This window comes from Thunnus thynnus, chromosome 14 (genome assembly GCF_963924715.1).
Source record: "Thunnus thynnus chromosome 14, fThuThy2.1, whole genome shotgun sequence".
Taxonomy (NCBI): Eukaryota; Metazoa; Chordata; class Actinopteri; order Scombriformes; family Scombridae; genus Thunnus; species Thunnus thynnus.
This window is the reverse complement of record NC_089530.1, coordinates 24572778-24591181: the sequence shown is the minus strand read 5'-3', so window position 1 is coordinate 24591181 and position 18404 is coordinate 24572778. Positions and strand designations below refer to the sequence as shown.

Sequence of the window (18404 nt, the reverse complement as noted above, 5' to 3'; positions counted from 1 at the left end):
CAGTAGGTGATTCCAGCAGTAATTATTACTGGGGAGGGGTAATAATTACTAGATTAGAATCACTGACCACAGCACGTAATGTTAAAATCACTCCACCTCCCCTGGAGGAATAAATCCTGTCTGAATGAGGTTTAAGTTTTCCCAAAACATAGTTTAGTGAGCTCAGAGTTAATTCTAAAGCTCGCTGCCGCTGGTGATGTTGACCATGCTCACACACACACACACACACACACACACACACACACACACACACACAGAAAATAAGCAGCTTTGCAGTATAAATGGTAGAGCGGGTCGTCCGCTAATCACAGGGTCGGCTGTTTCCGGCTCCTCCTGTCCACATGTCTCGGTGTCCTTGGGAAAGACACTGAACTCCAAATTGCTCCTGATGTTGAGACCAGCACCTCGCATGTATATCGCTGCCATCGGCGCGCGAGCAGGAATGAGAGGCAAATTGTAAAGCGCTTTGGATAAGAGCGCTATATAAATGCAGTCTATTTACAGAAATGCCTTTGCATTATATACAAATATACATTTAAATAAGATGTTTGACACAAATTTCACATTTGACTGTCATCCAGAACTCACTGATTGACCAGAAATGAGTATTTCCTGCTTCTCTGGAGCTGCAGCATGACATCTACAAACCATTAAAATAATTACATGGCAGGTAGTGTTGCTGCATTCACATGAAAATGTGGTTTTATAGGTGAAACAAAGCAATCTTTTTATCTAGTTCTTAACAAATGTGTCTGTTTTTTCTCTCCTTTTCTTAAATATATTGTACATTAATATAATTTTACTCTTTATCAGAATTTGTCTTCCTTCGTCGTCTCTGATTTTTGGGATTTTTGAACTTAAAAACCAGCAATATTCTTCAGATATTTCTCCTGCTGTCTACCCTGGAGCTCCTCTGCTACATAAATCATTTCATAGTTATTTTTGTAAGGAAATATCATCAATCTTTCAACGTATTTTGTTTCTCGTTAAGCCCGAGGAGAGTGACGGCAGCCACAATGGCTCATTAACGGACGTGTTTCTGAAGACCTTTTGTCTCTCTGGCCCTGATGAAGTACACAATAAGCCACTTCTGAGGTTTTTTTTTTTCTTAACACGTTGTTGAGTAATTTCTGCGGTTCGAAGCAAAGGAAAGCAAAACCATAATGCACCGCCGCCGATGCACCGAGGAGGACTATTAACTCGCTAACCCTAAAGTGCTTGCCTGAGTCGAGACATCCATCAACCTTTCCGGGAGAGAGCGTATATGAAGAAAAATAAAAAAATAAAATAAAAATCACAAAGAGCATAAGAAGCTTGAGTTCAGGGCACAAAGATCACACAGACACTTTTTTTGAAACTAATTCCACACAGTCAAGTTTTAATGTCAAAAGGCTTTTTTTTGTTGGTTTTTAAAGGTCACCGAAGCAAATTACTGAGAGCCATTGATTCGGTTATGAAGTGAACTTGACTTGTCACACTCACTGAGTCTGTTACTTAATTAGCCTAAACACACACACACACACACACACACTTATATTTATACTGATAGAAATAACGAACACATGTAAAACACACTCACACAGCCCCAGGTGTTGAACATGTTGAGTTTTGACGCTATTTTAGTCATTGAACATGATGGGCCCAGCTGTCTGTGGGCCTTCTGGAGACACACACACACATTTACAAATAACACACACACACACACAAGGTCTCAGTCCCAAAGCATCTGATCAGCCCGGGGAGTAGCGTCTGAGCTCTCTTGTATCCTTTTTTTTGTCCAGGTTTAAAATCCCCTTTTCATTCTGAAAAGTGACTAAAATATTCTCTGAATAAGCTCTGAACTCTTTTTTTGTCTTTCACTTTATTATTTTACACACAGGGGAAATTACAGGAATGTGGCGGTAAGAGGTATCGATTCACAGATTTGTCTGCTCATAATGGAGGAGGGGTTTTTTTTTTATTATGAAAGTCATTTTCAAGTGATTCTTTTCTTCTCTTTAAAAAGAAAAAAAACACTGACAACAAGACACTTTGATATCAAGTCTACTGATTTATTTCCATTTTCAGAGTAATTTGTTTTTCTCAATGGATTTACTAGATCTATTATATTAGCAGGGATAATATCTGTGGCTATGAGTGCTGAAATTAGATTACAAATATTAGTTTACCAGGATCTCAAGACATTTCTGTATAGAGCAGATGCTGACAAAACTGAGAGAAAACTGTGGCCTATGAAACCAATTAATTGATTACCGGAACATACGTATGTACAACAGCTTAACAAGAGGACAAATTAAGTGGGTTCATTTCCTAAATAGCATCAGAGTTACATGATACAAAACCTGTGCCTCATTCAACTGAGGTTTCTCTACAAAAATACATCTAATAATAGCTTCTTTTTTTCTTCTTCTTCTTCTTCTCTAATTTACACAGATTTATCACAAGTGCTCGTAATAAATAAAACCTACAGTCGTATAGAACATATGGTTTCAAACCCCTCGTGGTCCGGAGCTACAGGGAGAGAAACATGTTGCCGTATGTGTCGTCACATCAGCTAAATATGATTCAGGTGTGTTCTAGCTGTAGAAGAAAGAAGTAGAAGAGAAGTCTCACATCATCTCTGTTCATAAACTCTTCTGAGGAAGCAAAAGCTGCAAAAGTATGTCACCATGGGCGTCATAGTGTCACCATGGCGACATGCCCGACATACTGGAGATCATCTGGTTTGGAATCAGCAGCTATTTACTGAAGACCTCTGGGAAAGCTAGCAGAGCTGGCAGGAGTGCGACTAGAAACTGTAACGATTGAACTGTGTGTGTCCGGGCTTCAGGTATCAATGCAAACCAAAATATTTGACAGCGAATGCTCACAAAAGCTGCTTCTTACAGTCTAAGTTTTTTTTTTATGCATTTTTTTTTTATTATTCATCTTTGTTTGTTTGTCATCGCTGCTGAGACCAGAATAATCTATAGTAGCTGAGACGGATAAGCGCTGCCAGTTATGCCCCGAAGCCATCGCAGCCAGATGTTCAACTTCAGAGGAATGTGAGAAAGCGTCTGAGTAAACAATGTGTTACTAACTCCCGTTGTACACACCTCTGAAAGTGCGGAGGTGTTAGGAACGGCTCTCCGGAGCTACCAAGGTGCAGCACAGTCACGTTCTGCTAATTGTGAGGTATTTCTGCTGCACTTGATGACACAAAGCGCTACTGAAAAGAGAACATTTGACAAAGAAGAACAAAGAAGAAGGAGCTGATCCGCACTTATTCACACCGTGGCTTTGACCTAACCCTTAGCTTTAAAAGGAAAAATCCACCCTGAGGGGCTATTCAGATAGAAAAGTGCCGCGAGGAAGGAAACGCTTTGAACTTCCTGCATTTAAGTGGATGAATGCACGACTGCATTTGTGTGGGAAAATCACCTGTCAAACCGCAACAAGAAGCCATTGAGTGACTACGTTTTTAATATATATATAAAAAAGATTGTTTTCTGATTACCTGACAATCAAAACCCTCACATCCTCTCAGATTTCATCACAACTCCTCATCCGCCTCCGTCGGGGGACATGGTCCCGTTACATGACATCACTTTCCATTTGTTTTGGATGAGTCACTGAATGTAAAGTTATCTGCCGTGCCGGGATATTTTTAGCACAGCTGCGATGGAGTAAGGATGGCAGAAAATCAACAGTCTAAAACGTCAAGAGTAAAGGTCAGGGCGTCGGTGTCAGAGCCTCAAAATCAAAGAGCAAAGGCTTATTTCTAAACTTAACATTTTGCACTGACTCTCAGCAGCCAAACAGGGATAAATACACTGCATCAGAGGCTGAGATACTACTTAATACTCTTTATGACAGCATCAGAACACATGTGTGGAGCAATAAGATCCAAGTCCATACAACAAACTCACAGTACACAGTATATGCTACGGTAATTTTCAGTAATTTACTCTTTTTTTCAGTCGGTATACAAAAAAAATCAATTTAGTAGAAAACGACACAAGATTTAGCCCATTGAACATCAATCAAACTGCCACTTTAAAATGTCAATGTCAATTAAACCTCACAAGTAGAAATCAAAATGTTCCTCCAAAGATTTTATACTCATTTTTTCTTATTTTGTGAGGCGTTCCTGAAGCAGTTTTGCCATTGAAATTGATTTTTTCCAGCTGGGAGCAGCTACTCAATTTCCTTTTGTGCGGTGCGTTACGGGACAATAGTGTCCATCAATGACACTCGAAAACCAAGCAGATGTAGTCTGCGTACAGACGTCTTTGTGTATCTCTGTGATGCATTCAAAATATGCTTAGAATGAGTATGTGGTATGGACCGGGACACAGCTACACTTTGGATGCAGAAAGGGCTTCTCTTTTAAAGTTATGCTCATCGCTACAGAGAGCTTTCTTTCATTTATTCTTCATTTAAATTCTCATTGAGGGCGTTTTTCTACATTCTAAGCTAAATGGATATTTATTGATGCACTGGGAAAGTAAAATCCAAACACTTCATAATTTTAACACACTGTAGAGACAATAACAAGTCTTTTGTTTGCATTCAGCTAACTACAGCTCCCTCGAGAGAGAGTCTGTAGCTGCTGCTGCATTCAGTCAGTGTGTAGCGTTTATACTAGCAATGGTGAGGCCAGTAGTTAGCCTTGTACTGTTAGTCCGTCCATCCATCACTGAGTGTGTTGACGTGTTAACGAGTATAACCTCTATCCAGGTAGAAAACCTGGATAGAGGTTAGAAACAGGAATAATGTGTCGTGTTAAACATTATCCAGTTTTCTGATCACTCTCTGCCATGTGTACAGATTCATGTTACTTAATAGGTTGTCAGTAAAACAAGAAATATGACGGTAAATGATCTCATCATGTAATGAGATGAAAGGAAATGTCTGACTTCATGTATACAGGGAAAGAAGTTTCTCCATGTAAAGGACAAATTTTGGGCTGTCTGAGCAGAAAGTTGACAATCGTAAAAGAAGTTTGGTGAAATCATCGGTCGTCAATCCAAAAACGTTGGTCCTAAATCGCTCTGTGAGACTCGTCCACCGACCGGAGCTTCGGCTACCGAAGTCATTCAATAAATGTCTGATATTTAGGACCAAATTCTCACAGCACGACTGCTGCTATGACTCACATCTACAGACAAATCAATCAGAATATGACATGAAATGACACAGAATACACTGGCTGGTGTGACATTTCATAAGTGCAGTCTTTGAGTAAAGTTTAGGGGGCAAAACACACTCCTTAGTTTCTTAATCTTTTTTTTTTGTGTGAATGTGTGTGTGTGTGGTTGATTTTGGGTTGTTGTATTTCTGTATTTTAAAGCTTTAAAATGATTTTTATCATGTTGATAAATTGCTTTCACTCTGATGTTTGGCACCTTGAACTGCCATTGTGTATCAAAGGTGCTACACAAATCAAACTGACCTGACTTGACTTAATACATCCGTTTCTACTCGACTGCTTGTAATTACAGTCTCTGCAACTGGATGTAAACACAGCTCTCATGTTCTGTTATCAATATTTGTTTTATCTTAGTTAAAATGATGATGTGTTTGAATTTTACTATTTATTTATTTCAATGTTTCAATGGATATCCCAGAAACATGCTTTAGCATTTAAAAAAATACTGATGGAAGAAGCTCTCGACAGGGAAAATACACTTCCTGACAGAGGCTAGCTCTCAATAACAAGTTCTCATCTGTTTTGAAAGTCATTCTGGGAAATGTAGGAAATCACCAAGTAAAATATAATGAGGAAAAAAAAGAGTCCTGCATTTATGATCACAGACTGAAGATATCTGAGAGTCTACAAGGGTGGATTTGTCCTTTAAAGTCACAAAAACCATAGTTTGAAATTCCCAACATGCCTTGCAAGCAAATCATCGGTTTAAAATGCAAAACAGGAGCAACGAATGATTTCTGCCAAGGGAAACGAGCCCAGCTGTGTATCCCCGCCATGATCCCGCTGGCTGCACACCTGAGGCTCATTTTGAGCAGGATTGCGACTGATGAAGATAATTCATTCAAAGCCATAATTTTTTCAGATGTGTGAATCAGTGCTTGGAGTGTTTGGACGGGGGGGGGGGGGGGGTGATGAGGTTGCCGGAGGTTGGCTTTAAGAAAGATTGGTTTTGTTTTTCTACTTTGTCTTCCTGAAACTGTTATCCCTCGTGTTTCGTCCTCGCCGTCGAATATGCGGGTAATGACACGTAAAAGCTGCTTTCACCCACCCTGACAACTCTCTCTCTCTTTGGAAAATGTGAAGATGAGTCTGTTTCTTTGCTTCATTCTAAAATAAATTTTCTAGAACAACACCTGTAAGGGCAAAACTGCAGGATGGGGCGGGGGATACAGAGACGGGTGGTGACTCTGCACTGGGTGAAATGGCGTTGCTAAGGGATACGGACCGGGTGCATCCAGGAGAGGGATGTGGGACGAAGCGTAGAAAGAGGGAGGGAGATGAGGGGGAGGAGGAGGAGGAGGTGGCGGCGGTGGTGGAGGAGCGGGAGGTGGATTAAGAGCGAGAGGGGAGAGATGGGGGGAGAAGGAAGGAAGGAGGTGAGGGTAAGAGGGGACGGGGAGGTGAGACGGTGGCGGGAGGAGGGAGAGGTGGTGCTGGATGATGGTGTGATGGAAGGAGAAAGAAGAGGAGGAGGAGAGGGACGGCGGGAGGAGGAGAGGAGCGTGCAGGGGGATGCATTGTGGAGGGAGAGCGTGGGGGAAACAAGGCCTCTTTTCCGGGTAGAGATGCTCAAAATCTATCTCTCTCTCCTTCCTCCTCTCCCTCTCCTCCTTCTCTCTCTCTTTTCTCCTCACCCACTCCTTCTCCCACTCCTCTCGCTTCTCTTTCACCCTCTTCCTCTCCATCTGTCTCTCCTCCTCCTCCTGTCGCTCTTTCTCCGTATCTCTTTCCTCCTCCTTTTGCTCAGCTCGCATCAGCGGAGCGACGTCCGCTCCGTTTCTGGAGCTATAGTTATCAACAACATTACCACAGCGATCACAATCAGTGACATGATTACTGTTAAAGTGATTACACCGAACACTGTCAATATCGTCACCGCCATTCCTGTCCGTCTGATCAATACCGCTGCAGGATTTGTAATCAATCGCTGAATCAGAGAGGCGGCTTTTGTGTCGAGTGCGACACTCGGGTTTGGTTTTATCATCCTCACTTTGGTTGTTTGTGCGGTTATAACCGTAATTGTGATTACACGTGTCATTTGTTTTACAGTTACAGCCGCCGCTGCACTTGTTTGTGATGTTACAGGCTGCCGTTTTCTCACAAAAAGCGGTTGTTTTGTCAGTGTTGTCAGCGTGCTTGTTTTTACATTGACAGTGATCAGCATGCGTGTCATTGATGCTACAAGTGAATGAGTCCACAGGTGAGTCAGTGGTGTCACAGGTAGGTTTATCACTCCTGTTAGCTGAGTAAAGTTTGTCCGTGTGACCGGGAGTCTGATCCCGGCCTTTGTAGCGAGGATCATCATTAGTGTTGCTGATTGCAGCCGTGCAGACGCCGGATTCATCATGTTTATCGTCCCTTTTGCCGTTTTCACTCCGCTCGCTGTAGCTGCTAGGTGTGTTACAGGTGTGACAGTCACTGACAGATTTCTCAGTCCGGCACTTCCTCTTTTCCTCGGCTCCGGAGCTGAGGCAGTCATTAGCGTTGCCGCCTTCGCTGTCATCACAGCTGCAACAGTTATTGAGTTTGTCAGAGGTGTTACAGCTAAATGTTTCCTCCCGGCTATTAGCGTCATGACACAGACAGTGTTTCATCCGGTGAAGTGAAAGGCAGTTAGTGTTGTCATCCTTTGGACTGCACTCTGCTATGTCGTCCAAAAGAGTCTCAGTCTGGTTGCTGTCGGGTTTAGGTGCCTCCGTGTTTCTCTTCTGCGTACAACACGCTTCATCTACGCCAAGGTCAGAGATCAACTCGACACAAGCCCTCTGCTGTCTCTGTGCACAAGCCCTCCTCGTTTGTCTCCTTCCTCGTTTCCGTTTCTTCCTCGGTGTCACCCCGGCCTCCGGCGATTCCCTTTTCCTCTTGCCGGCTGTTACTGCTCTCTTTGACATCACTTCCTTTGAAATTGCATCGCCGGGGAGGGTCATGTCTGCGCAGGCCGATCTAATTCGCGGTTCTGTTTCTGTCTGTTGTGCAGAGCAGCGTGGGGCCGGGCCTAAAACGGGATTGCTGTGTCCTGCAGGTATTGTTTGTCTTTGACTACACGCTGTTTCACTAAAGGAAGCAGGGACAAGGCTAATCGCTGAATCACATGCTGTTTCCCTGTGAGGTGAAGGAACAAGACAAATTTCTGTCTCACGTGCTGCGTCTCGACAGGGAAAAGAAACGCCGCTAATCGTCAGGTTACACACGTTTTCCTTAGCATCCTGAGCAGCTCTTATCTCTGTCTTCCTCAGATTCCTTTGCTCCTCATCTCTCTGCCCTTCCTCTTTCCCTGTTTGTGTATTTTTGTGTATCTCCGCCGTCTCTCTGCCATTCTGAGCAGGGTCGGGCATAATTGCAGGACAGCATGGTGTCTCTATAACAGACCCAGGGACGGGGCTAATCACTGAGTTACATGCTGCACCCCTGCAGAGGAGCTTTCTGAGCCCCTGGCCCCACCCGGAGGCTGATTGCTGGGATTGATGCTGGCTGGCCTCCCTTTTCACCTGCAGACACAGCTGGTTACACCGATTACACCGATTCACAGGAAGATTACTTAATAGCTCTCGTCTCTTCACGTCATTTCTACCTGCCCTCTCTCGTTCCGTCTGATCTCCTCTTATCCTTCTCTCTTCTGCCCTCATCCTCTTTTCTCTGCCTCCTACTAGCCGATGCTCTGCGAGATTACTTAATAGCGCTTTTTCCCTCCTCTCCTCTTTTTCCGTGCCCTCTCTTTTCAACCCCTGCTCTGCTCTCCCTTCAAACATCTGATTCATAGAAAGACCACTTATCATCCTTCTCCCTCTTTCCGAATCCTTTCTGTCTGTCTCTTCTCCTCGTTTCCTCCTCGCCCTCTTCCTCATTCCTCTCCTCACCCCTCCCCGTCTCTTCCTCCTCCTCCTCCTCTTCCCTGGTTTTTGAAGGCCTAGCGCAAGGTGGCATTCTGCAGTAACGGGAACGAATTTTAAAGCACTTTCATCACGGCAGCCAGAGCGATCCGGAACTGCGTCGCTGCCGCTACAATGGGCTACAGGTTCCATAGGATTTCCTGCCTGTCCTCCTTCATCCTCCTCTTCCCTTTCATCTATCTTCACCTCCCTTCCTCCCTCCATATCTTCCTGCCTCTGTTGGCAGTTGGGTTGTTTGATCACAGATGGCTTTATTCTCTCCCTCCCTTCCTCCAGCCCTCCCTTCTTTTCATCACCCCCTTCCTTGGCCCGGTTATGTGCTCTGAAGTCATACAGTAGAGGGTTGACGCTGTAGGAGATGGATGGTGAAGTTTTGGTGTAACTGACCATCTCCGACGGCCAGAGAAGAACCCTGCTGCCGTCTCGGCTCAGGACACGACAAAACGGTTCTTTGGGACGACCTGGAGGCAAAGAATTTGAATCTTTAGCCCAGTTTGATGAAGAGGACTTCAAGTCTTTGGCCTGAGGCTGAACCGAAGACTCTTTGGGCTCATTTAAAACACCAGAAATTGATTTTTGGAGCTCATTTGTAGCGGGACAAAGCAGTTCTTCGGTAGGGTCTGACTCTGTCTGATTGTCCAAATTTAAATCCAGATCTTGGGCCACAACTTCACCGACACTGTCAGAAATCTGTCCCGGTATCCCACTGTTTAAATAAAGATGAGCTCCAGTCCTACTTTCATTGCCGACTACTTGGGCTCCAGTGCTGTTGTCATTACATAAGGAGATCTGGGCTCCGTTCCCACTGATAACAGAGTCCTCAACCCTGATCACATTGCGATTACATAAAGAAAGCTGGGCTGCAGTCCCAGAGAGGCCTCCAGTTCCCCTCTCGGTAGACATACTGGCTGCAGCCTCGGAGTGCTGGATTGCAGTTTTACCATCCACACCGCACTGGTTTCCAGTGTCCCAGTGATCCACACTAACAACATCAGTATCTGCAGATACTGGAGATTTGAGCTGCTGATCTGTGATTTTGTCCCCCTGATCTTTCACTGCTGTCACACCTTCGTGCTTCCCCGACAAGCCTGAGCCCCGTCCGGCTTGGATGAAGACGGCAGCCGATTGGTGGAGAAGGACGCAGCTCCTCTTGGGCAGCGAGAAGGAAACGGGACGGACTCTGCCGGGGACGGACTGGGCGTCTGAAGCTCCGCACATTGCTCTGTTCTCACTGGTGGTAGTGGTTTTCTTGAAAATAGAACCATTAGTGGTGGTGTTAGTGGCAGTTATTGGGATGTTTTTGGGTGTAAAGGTGTTGCTTAAATAATTATGAGCCCAAGGGATCTTGTTAAAGTGTCTGGTTTTGGTAGAAGTGTTGATATCTGTGTTATCAGCGTTCGTGCTCATGATGTTGTTGGACGTAACGGCGGCGGCAGCGGCAGTCAGGTCATTGTAGTCCAGTTGGGTCTTGTTGAGGATGCAGGTTCCAGCAGCAGCAGCAGCAGCAGCAGCAGTATCAGCGTTGCTGTTGGAGTCTAGCTGGTTGTATTCCCACTGTGTGTTATTCAGGAGTCTGGTTTCCAGTGCAGGGTCCAGAGGAAGGAAAGGCTGGATCAGCGGGGTTTGAGTCTCTAGATGGAGGGGAGAGAGAGGAGAGCAGAAAAGATTATAGCAGCTGGCACCGGTTTCATTTACATGTAAAACATAACAGAATTATCTGCCTAGCCTGGCAATAAAGAACAGAGTAGGATGGTACAGATGTAGAAGAATAGCATTAATTTTTATATAGTAAGCTCCTTATGCATTTATTCAGCATTTTGGCTTCTCTCCTGTGTTCTTTTGTGGCTTTCAACACATCTGAATGTGATTTATGGGTGTAGGATGGACTTAAGAAAAACATAAGCAGAGTGATGAATGTGTGGCTCACTCAAAAGGGGAAAAAAAATTAAGATTAAGGTTTTTATTCCAACATGTAATATCCATTTTTTGCATATCCATTTTAGAAGCAAAACGTGCTGCCAGACATTCATCTGTCTGTGCGTCAGTGTGGCAGATGATTCAGACAATTCTTGAGTGGTGGAGGTCTTAAGATGACTTATAACTTTAAAAGAAATCCATAATGTGCCTTCCTCTCAAACCAGAAACCCCTTTCATTAAATATTGGGAGTTTTTTTTTTTTTTTTTTTGAAGGGAAGCCCTCAAATGAATTATTACTCTTCCAACACTAAATGTGAAATACATTTAGCACTCGGAGAAAGTCGACTTTAAATGGAGTTGTTGAACTTTTCCATCGGTCTCAACTTTAAAATGAGAAAATAAAACTTTACTGAGTACATATTCACAGAGGAGACAGGGTGACAATTGATTGTCTCTTTGAAACACCAGGAATGATGCTGCTAAATTTCAGATTATTCTTTCTTTTTTTTTTTTTTTTTTTTTTAATTAAAATTTATCTTTCACCCTAAAATCCACTTGAGATAGAGCTGATATCACCTCCTGAATCAGAACAAATTCAAGCCGAATGACAAATTTAAGTGGAAAATATTATCCCAAAGCCATTCTTATACAGCTGCATATTCACAGACAGGCTTTTATATACTGTACATCTTTATTAGGTACACCTCGCTAAAAGTAAAGCGGTGTAATACAATGACTCTGCAGTAAATCCTCCCTTTATGAAGGTTATAATATTCCTTTTTACTCAAGACATTTATTGTTTATTGTTATGAGGATCCCCTTTAGCTTCTACTGACGCAGTTGCTGGTCGTCCAGGGGTCCGACATGATCTATTGTATACATTAACAATTATTAAAGGACAAAAGTTACCAGAGTAATGTACAATTAAAAGACTGAACCACACAGTCAATGCAAAAAAACACTGATATATAACCGAAAAGAGATTACATTACTCCATTAGTATAAATCTGACTTGTAGTTTGAAACTTTTTGGGTTAGAAATGTTGTTTTCATCTTTAGTCTGTCCTCACTGATATAAATGAGATGGAAAAAGTATTGACTGTAAATCTTGGGTGGGTGTACCGAATAAACTGGCAACTGTAATGTTATTTGGCATATATTGAAAAATAATATATCACTAAAAGGATACAATCATTAGTGCAATTATTAGTAGAAGTAATAGGAGTGGTAGTTGTAGTATTTGCAGTGCTGCCACTGAAATAATTAAAGTACAGAAGTAAAAGTGTAGTTTGTGCAGTTTCGTCTCAGAGAAAGTGGCAAAGCTAAATTAATCTGTGTATTTTCATTAAATGGGTTTGTGCTTGAAACTTGGTGACATATTGACTATGTGTCTCCACACTAACCGGGCAAGGAGTTAACACGGCGGTAAAACAAGCCGAAATTTCCTAACAATTTTGGAAAGCATTTACTGAGAAGAAAAAATTTTATTTGGTACTAATTATAGGTTGAATGGAAATGACCCTGAAAGATTAGCTGTGCTAAAATATCCATTCATAATTATACACTTACCAGTAGACAAAATCACATTTTGCATGTCCACCTGACTAAAAGGCACCTTCTCTAATTGTAATTATTATTATTATTATTAAATTATTATAATGAACTTTATTTATAAAGAAAGTTACAAAGTGCTTTACATGGGAGAACCCAAATAAAACAATTCAGCACAGTAAAATTAAATAAAATCCGCCCACTAAATGTACAGAGAATTGGTAAAATACCCATTAATTAAGGTACAAAGGATGAAATAATCATATAGAACAGATAAAACATATTGGAACTAAAGGTAGTAAAAAAAGATATGTTATAAGAAGTGATTTAAAAGATGTTACTGACTCTACAAGCGTCTGATCTTCAGGCTGGGAGTGCCAATTACAGTAATTGGAAGTGGACCAACTGAATCCCTATTGATTCCCAATTAAATGACCATACATAGTAATTAGTAGTTGGTAACTAAATGGGAAATTATTAGGAAGTTACAGACCTATAAAAGAAAGCATTACCACCATGTATTTGTTCTGTTCCCTCCACTCCAGCCTCATGATTGACTACAAACCTCATGCTGCACCTCTTTTGTGAAGCACTTTGGCAGAGCAGCGTTATATAATACTGGAGTTACTGTAGTGTGTTGCAGCTAAAATGATAGCTTCTTCTATTTTGGACTCTCGATTCCCTAAAGGTCAGCACCGTCAACACGGTTTGTTATTGGTCAACAGCAGGACCTTGAGTCTCAAAGTTCACCAAGGTTTAAAACTCTGATTTATGACATAAAATTCAGTTTGTGGCGATTCCATTAAAACGAATCGATCCTGCTGCTGTTGTAAATGTTTGAGCCCTTAAAGCAGTTTTAATTGCTCGGGACTTGTTCCTGTTTTGATATGGCTTCCTCCCCTAAACCACAACGTCTCATCTGTGTGCGTTTTGCATGTACATAGATGTTCATAGCTGCCCGAGTCTGCTGTCGATCAGGATATTTCAGCATCACTGCAGCAGACCACGCTCTGTTTAATCCCTGAATATCAAGAGTGATATCCTCGTCACCAAAACCAAACACATGCTCATAAAGTATTTAAGCGGCGCAGTACACGCCTTTTAAGAAGATAAGAGTTCTTACTTGCTCCCAGTGTGCTGCTTGTACGGATGTCGGCCCAGTTCTGCATGAAGTCTGGTCTGGTTTGACTGGCTGGGTCGACCGCCACGGTGGTGGACCTGAACATGGGACCGGAACCAGGAGCACTGAGGAGAGAGGATGAAAAGAAGGGAATTAAGGAGGAGAGGATGAAAGAGAAGAGATGAAAAGAAGGACAAAAAGAAGAAGGATGAGAGGAAAAGGGAGCAGAGGAGGAAACAAGGGGGAACAGAGGACAAAAGAAAATAGATTAGGAGGAAGAGAAGAAGAAACAAATGAAGAGAGGGAGGAGAGGGTGAAAGGAGAGGAATGAAGGAGGAGAGGAGAGGACAAAAGGAAACATGAAAAGAGGAAGAGAGGAGAGTGGGAAGATGAGGGAACAAATGAAGAGGGGAGGAGAGGACAAAAGCATGAAAGGAATGATTGAGGAGAAAAGAGGAGAAAAGACAGTGAGAGGAGGAAATCAGGAGGAGAGTATGAAAGAAATGTAAAGAACAAAAGGAGAGGAGAGGAAAAAAAGAGGCAGAGCAGTGAGGAGAAATGAGGAGATGAACAAATGAAAAGAGAGGAGAAAAGAAGAGGAAACAGATGGGAGGAGAGGATGAAAGGAGAGGAAATGATAAGGAAAGGAGGCGGCAGGACAAAAGTAGAGGAGGACAGGATAAAAGGAGAGGAAGAAAGGAGCGAAGGGGAGAGGAGAGGAGACAAGGGAGCAGCGGTGAGGAGGGCGAGAGGAGCTGAAATCCAGCTGAAAATCAATTTGGTCATGCTTTCCTCTCTCTCTGCCTTTTTGCCAGGAGCCAAACTGCATTGTTGCAAATCTAAAAAATGGCAGTGACAGCCGATACCGATACACGACTTTCCATGCAGTGAGTGGGTTCAGCTGCTCGACGCGATTGGTCAGAGACACTTTATCGCCATGCTGATAATCCCCTTTAAGCACAGCAAGGAGCAATTTATTGGTTGCTGTGCCAACGCTCGCTGTAACCAGGGAGCTAGTTAGTGATCTGTCTTTTCTTTTTTTTTTCATCTTGAACAATAACTGTGAAACAAACATGTCAGTCAGGACATGAGGTGTTTTTTTTAAAAAATAAAATAAAATCCTACATTTAAATTCTAACCTTCATGGATGGATGTTTTAAAAAAGTCGTGAATGTTCTCATCTTGTCTCCAGGGACTATTTTCTGGCGGAGACCTACGTTTCTTTTTTTTTTTGCGTGGGCATCTTCATCAGGTTATGACTCGCAGCTCTGAGCTCAAATTGTGCATTCATGTGCTATATTTTGAGAAACCAAATTCTCTGTTTGGTAGTTCGCCAGATGAACTCTCATCATAACATGTTTTCAGCAAGAAGCAGCCAAAAATCCACATCATCTGTTTCTAGACCTCAGTGTTTGTTTATAATTTGTATTACAGGGTGTTTTTTGTTTTTTTTTTAATTTTATTCATTTATTTATTCATTTATTTTAAAGACAAACGGCACGTGAGTTCAACTCTATTTGGCAGCCCACTTGAGAGTCCCAGATGTCGACGCCTCCCACCAGCACATGAACACACAAGAGCGATATGTAGATTTTTCGGCACCATTAACACACAGCTGTAAAATAACTTTCACAAACATTAACACAGCAGGGTGTTCACTGTAATGGATCACCCGTCTCAAGCATGTTAATATTTCCTGCACAGAACACACTGTAATTAGACGGAGAGAGGACATGAAACAGCTAAAAAAAAAAAAAAAAAGTGTCTGTCTGTCTGTTTTGAATAAATAGACCCTTTTCACAGCAGACATTCTTGACATGTCACAGTAGGAAAAGCTCAGGTGTAAATAAAATTAATGATGGCTAAATTCCATTTAGCTGCTTCAGTTTCAGGGGTCCTGCTGTCGTGCACGCTGGCTCGCTGTCGCACTGTCATGGCAACGGAGCCATTGCTAACGGCGTTAGTAACACCTGCGCTTCTCCTGCGATGACGAGTCGAAAAAGTGTAAACACACGAGGGTGAGAGTGACGAACTTACTCTGGGCGTTCGGAAAATCTGTGACATCAGTGAAGCTTTTAGTGAAACCTTTGAGATGTTATGAGAAGTTAAGTTTGAGTAGATTAGGACACAGGAAGGAAGAGATGTGAGGATCAGAACTAGATGCATTTTCATCCCATCTGTTTTTATTGTGAGGTAAGTTTAAGTAAGTTTTTACATTTAGATGAGGAAGAAAAGTTGGTGTAAAATAAAATAATGTGACAAGTGCGATGGAAAAAGACTTAGTGAATAAATTATGACATGAAACCTGTGATTTAAACGTCCGCTGAAGAGACGAAAAATAACACCTGCTTCTCCTGCGATGGTTTAATAGCCCCCAACTGGCAAATTAAGCAGCCACCAGCTGTTTATCTTCAACTCCAAATATTTGTCCAACAGCAGTTTCTGCATTTTCTGGAGATTCGTTTAAACATTTGGATGGAAACCTGTAGCTACTGGTATCACACTCAGGGGTTCCTTGTAATCAGCTGCTGATACGACACACCTTGGAGGTTGAGTTGTGCCACGTCAAGACAACCCTGAAAGCATGATGGTTTGATTTGTTATTTTGGGATGTGTGACAATTAGGGGAATTTGCTCTCCACTCTTTTTCTCCACATAAAATAAAACCTAAACTGCTGATATCAAGAGAAGAATGGGGTGAGCAGTGAATGTAAGTCCAATATTCACTCTTTTATAGCTCTGTTTTTGGTCTCTACCACCTCCTGAGGGTTTTTATTCGTATTAAACCCTCCCTGCTACACACAGACTTGGTTCCTTCCAGCTAGAAGCGCTACGTGTTAGCAGCGGAGCTCGTAGAGCCGCTCAGCTGCAGCTGTGGAAGTCGTGTAGAATCAGTGCAAACTGCAGTTATGTTAATTACTTAAAGCTTTACAATTTCCTTAATTAAAGCTAAAGTGACTTTAGCATCAGTGGTTTTAACTATAAACCCACAAGTAATTAACATTAGTGTTAGCTTGTTGTCCTTTGCTATTAAATTATTGGGGTTTTTTTTGGTCAAAACAAATTTTCAGCACTGAAATAATAAACAGCGATGGACATAAGAAGAGTCAAGAGCTAAATAATGTCAGTAAAAACAGCAGCTACACGTTTGTGAGCTTTCTTTACTTAAATAATTAACAGTGCTGGCTCGCTAACCAGCTAACATTACCCCTGAGTTTAAAGCCTGTTCACTTACATTTTCTTATTCAATATTGCATTCAAATGCAATATAGTGTTAATACATGTCAGTCAATTATAGCTCTATAGTTACTGATAGGGAGGTGGTTTGATCATATATATACTAGCCAAAGCAGGTAAATACTGGTAACAGTTTGGTTTAGTGTGAATATTAACATGTGCATTATACCGCCTCAAAAAAAAGCTGACTGCATGACGCCCCTGAGGACAGATATAATAGACAACAAATAAATATTAAATTACTGCGTAGAAGTGTGTTTTCCTCACCACTCTCCTGTCCTCCTCTCCTCATGTTGATGGAGTCTCCTCAGCGCTCTCTCCTCTCTCTTCTCCTCCCTGCGTCTCCTCTGCCTCCTGCAGGCCAGCGCTCTGTAAAACTCCCTCTGTTTCAGCTCCTTCAGGCGCTTCAGGAGGAGGACAAGCACGGTTATATTTTCATTATTAAAAGTTAGTAGAAACAGTCAGGAAGAATTAGGAGGTCAAGAGAGAAAAAAAAAAATTGTAAAATTATGTGTTTAAATTGATCATATAGCATTTAGTTTCTGTGTATAGTATGTGTGTGGGAGTTTATCTGTTCGCTCTGCAATTCTTTATCTGCTCTGTGTGTAAGTATAAAGTTGTGTGTATATGTGTGTGTGTGTGTGTCCTTACTAAGCCAACCAGTGTCAGCTTTAGTAGAGTCCAGACCAGCTTAATTCACTTACTGAGCTCTGTCTGCGAGCTGTCTGCAAGCCGGAGATACTGATACTGTGTGTGTGTGTGCGTGTTTGTGTCTGAGTGTGTGTCACAAATAATAATAATAATAATAATATAGCGGTGGGTTCATATCGCAGACAGACAGATGACAACAGACAGACAGACAGCGAGGCCGGCAGAGAAACCGACAAATAGATAAACAGACCGAAATAGACAGACAGATAAAACACAGAGGCAGGAGGACAAAAAAGATACAAACACACAGAGGGACAAAGAGGCGGGCAGGAAGACAGATGCTGTATATTTTTTTTGTAAGTCAAACTCGCCTCAGGAATTCTTAGAAGATACATACAGTATGACGGCCGGACAAAATGACAGGAAAACCTCACAGTAGACAACAACAAACCTCTCTGCAAAGCAACATCATAACAGTAGACTTGCCTACTTTAGAGTTATAAGATGTGATTATTTGTACATAGAACAAAAATAACATTGTTGACAATCAGATGAATACAAGATGTATAAAGGCACGTTTAATTTAGCGGCAGGTTGTTTGGACTTATATGCAGCTTTGGTTAGAAATTAAACGATGAAATATGTTGTTTGACATCGTGACTCAAGAACGGGTTCTAGGAGCGTTTTCTAATCAGCAGGACAACATCTGTCTGAGATTTACAAAACAAATCACTGTTCAAAAATAACGATGTTTTATGACGATGACAACGCTGTGGTTAAGATCTGATTAGATTTAGGTGTGGGTTAAAGTTATTTCATCCTTAAAGTTAGTCTTCGTCGTCATGGC

The 18404-nt window shown here is 42.1% G+C and overlaps 1 protein-coding gene across 1 annotated transcript in view; it reads right to left on the bottom strand.

The window, feature by feature from the left end:
* Positions 1 to 1839: 1839 nt before the first annotated feature.
* Positions 1840 to 18404, bottom strand: part of LOC137197331 (uncharacterized) — a 70724-nt gene continuing 54159 nt past the window's right edge. Inside the window, exons 3-5 of the mRNA XM_067610675.1 lie at positions 17174 to 17310; positions 13673 to 13794; positions 1840 to 10712 (exon numbers count right to left, since the gene is read on the bottom strand). Of these exons, the coding sequence (XP_067466776.1) occupies positions 6313 to 10712; positions 13673 to 13794; positions 17174 to 17310 (4659 nt within the window). The 3' untranslated portion in view covers positions 1840 to 6312. The remainder of the gene's footprint in view (positions 10713 to 13672; positions 13795 to 17173; positions 17311 to 18404) is intronic.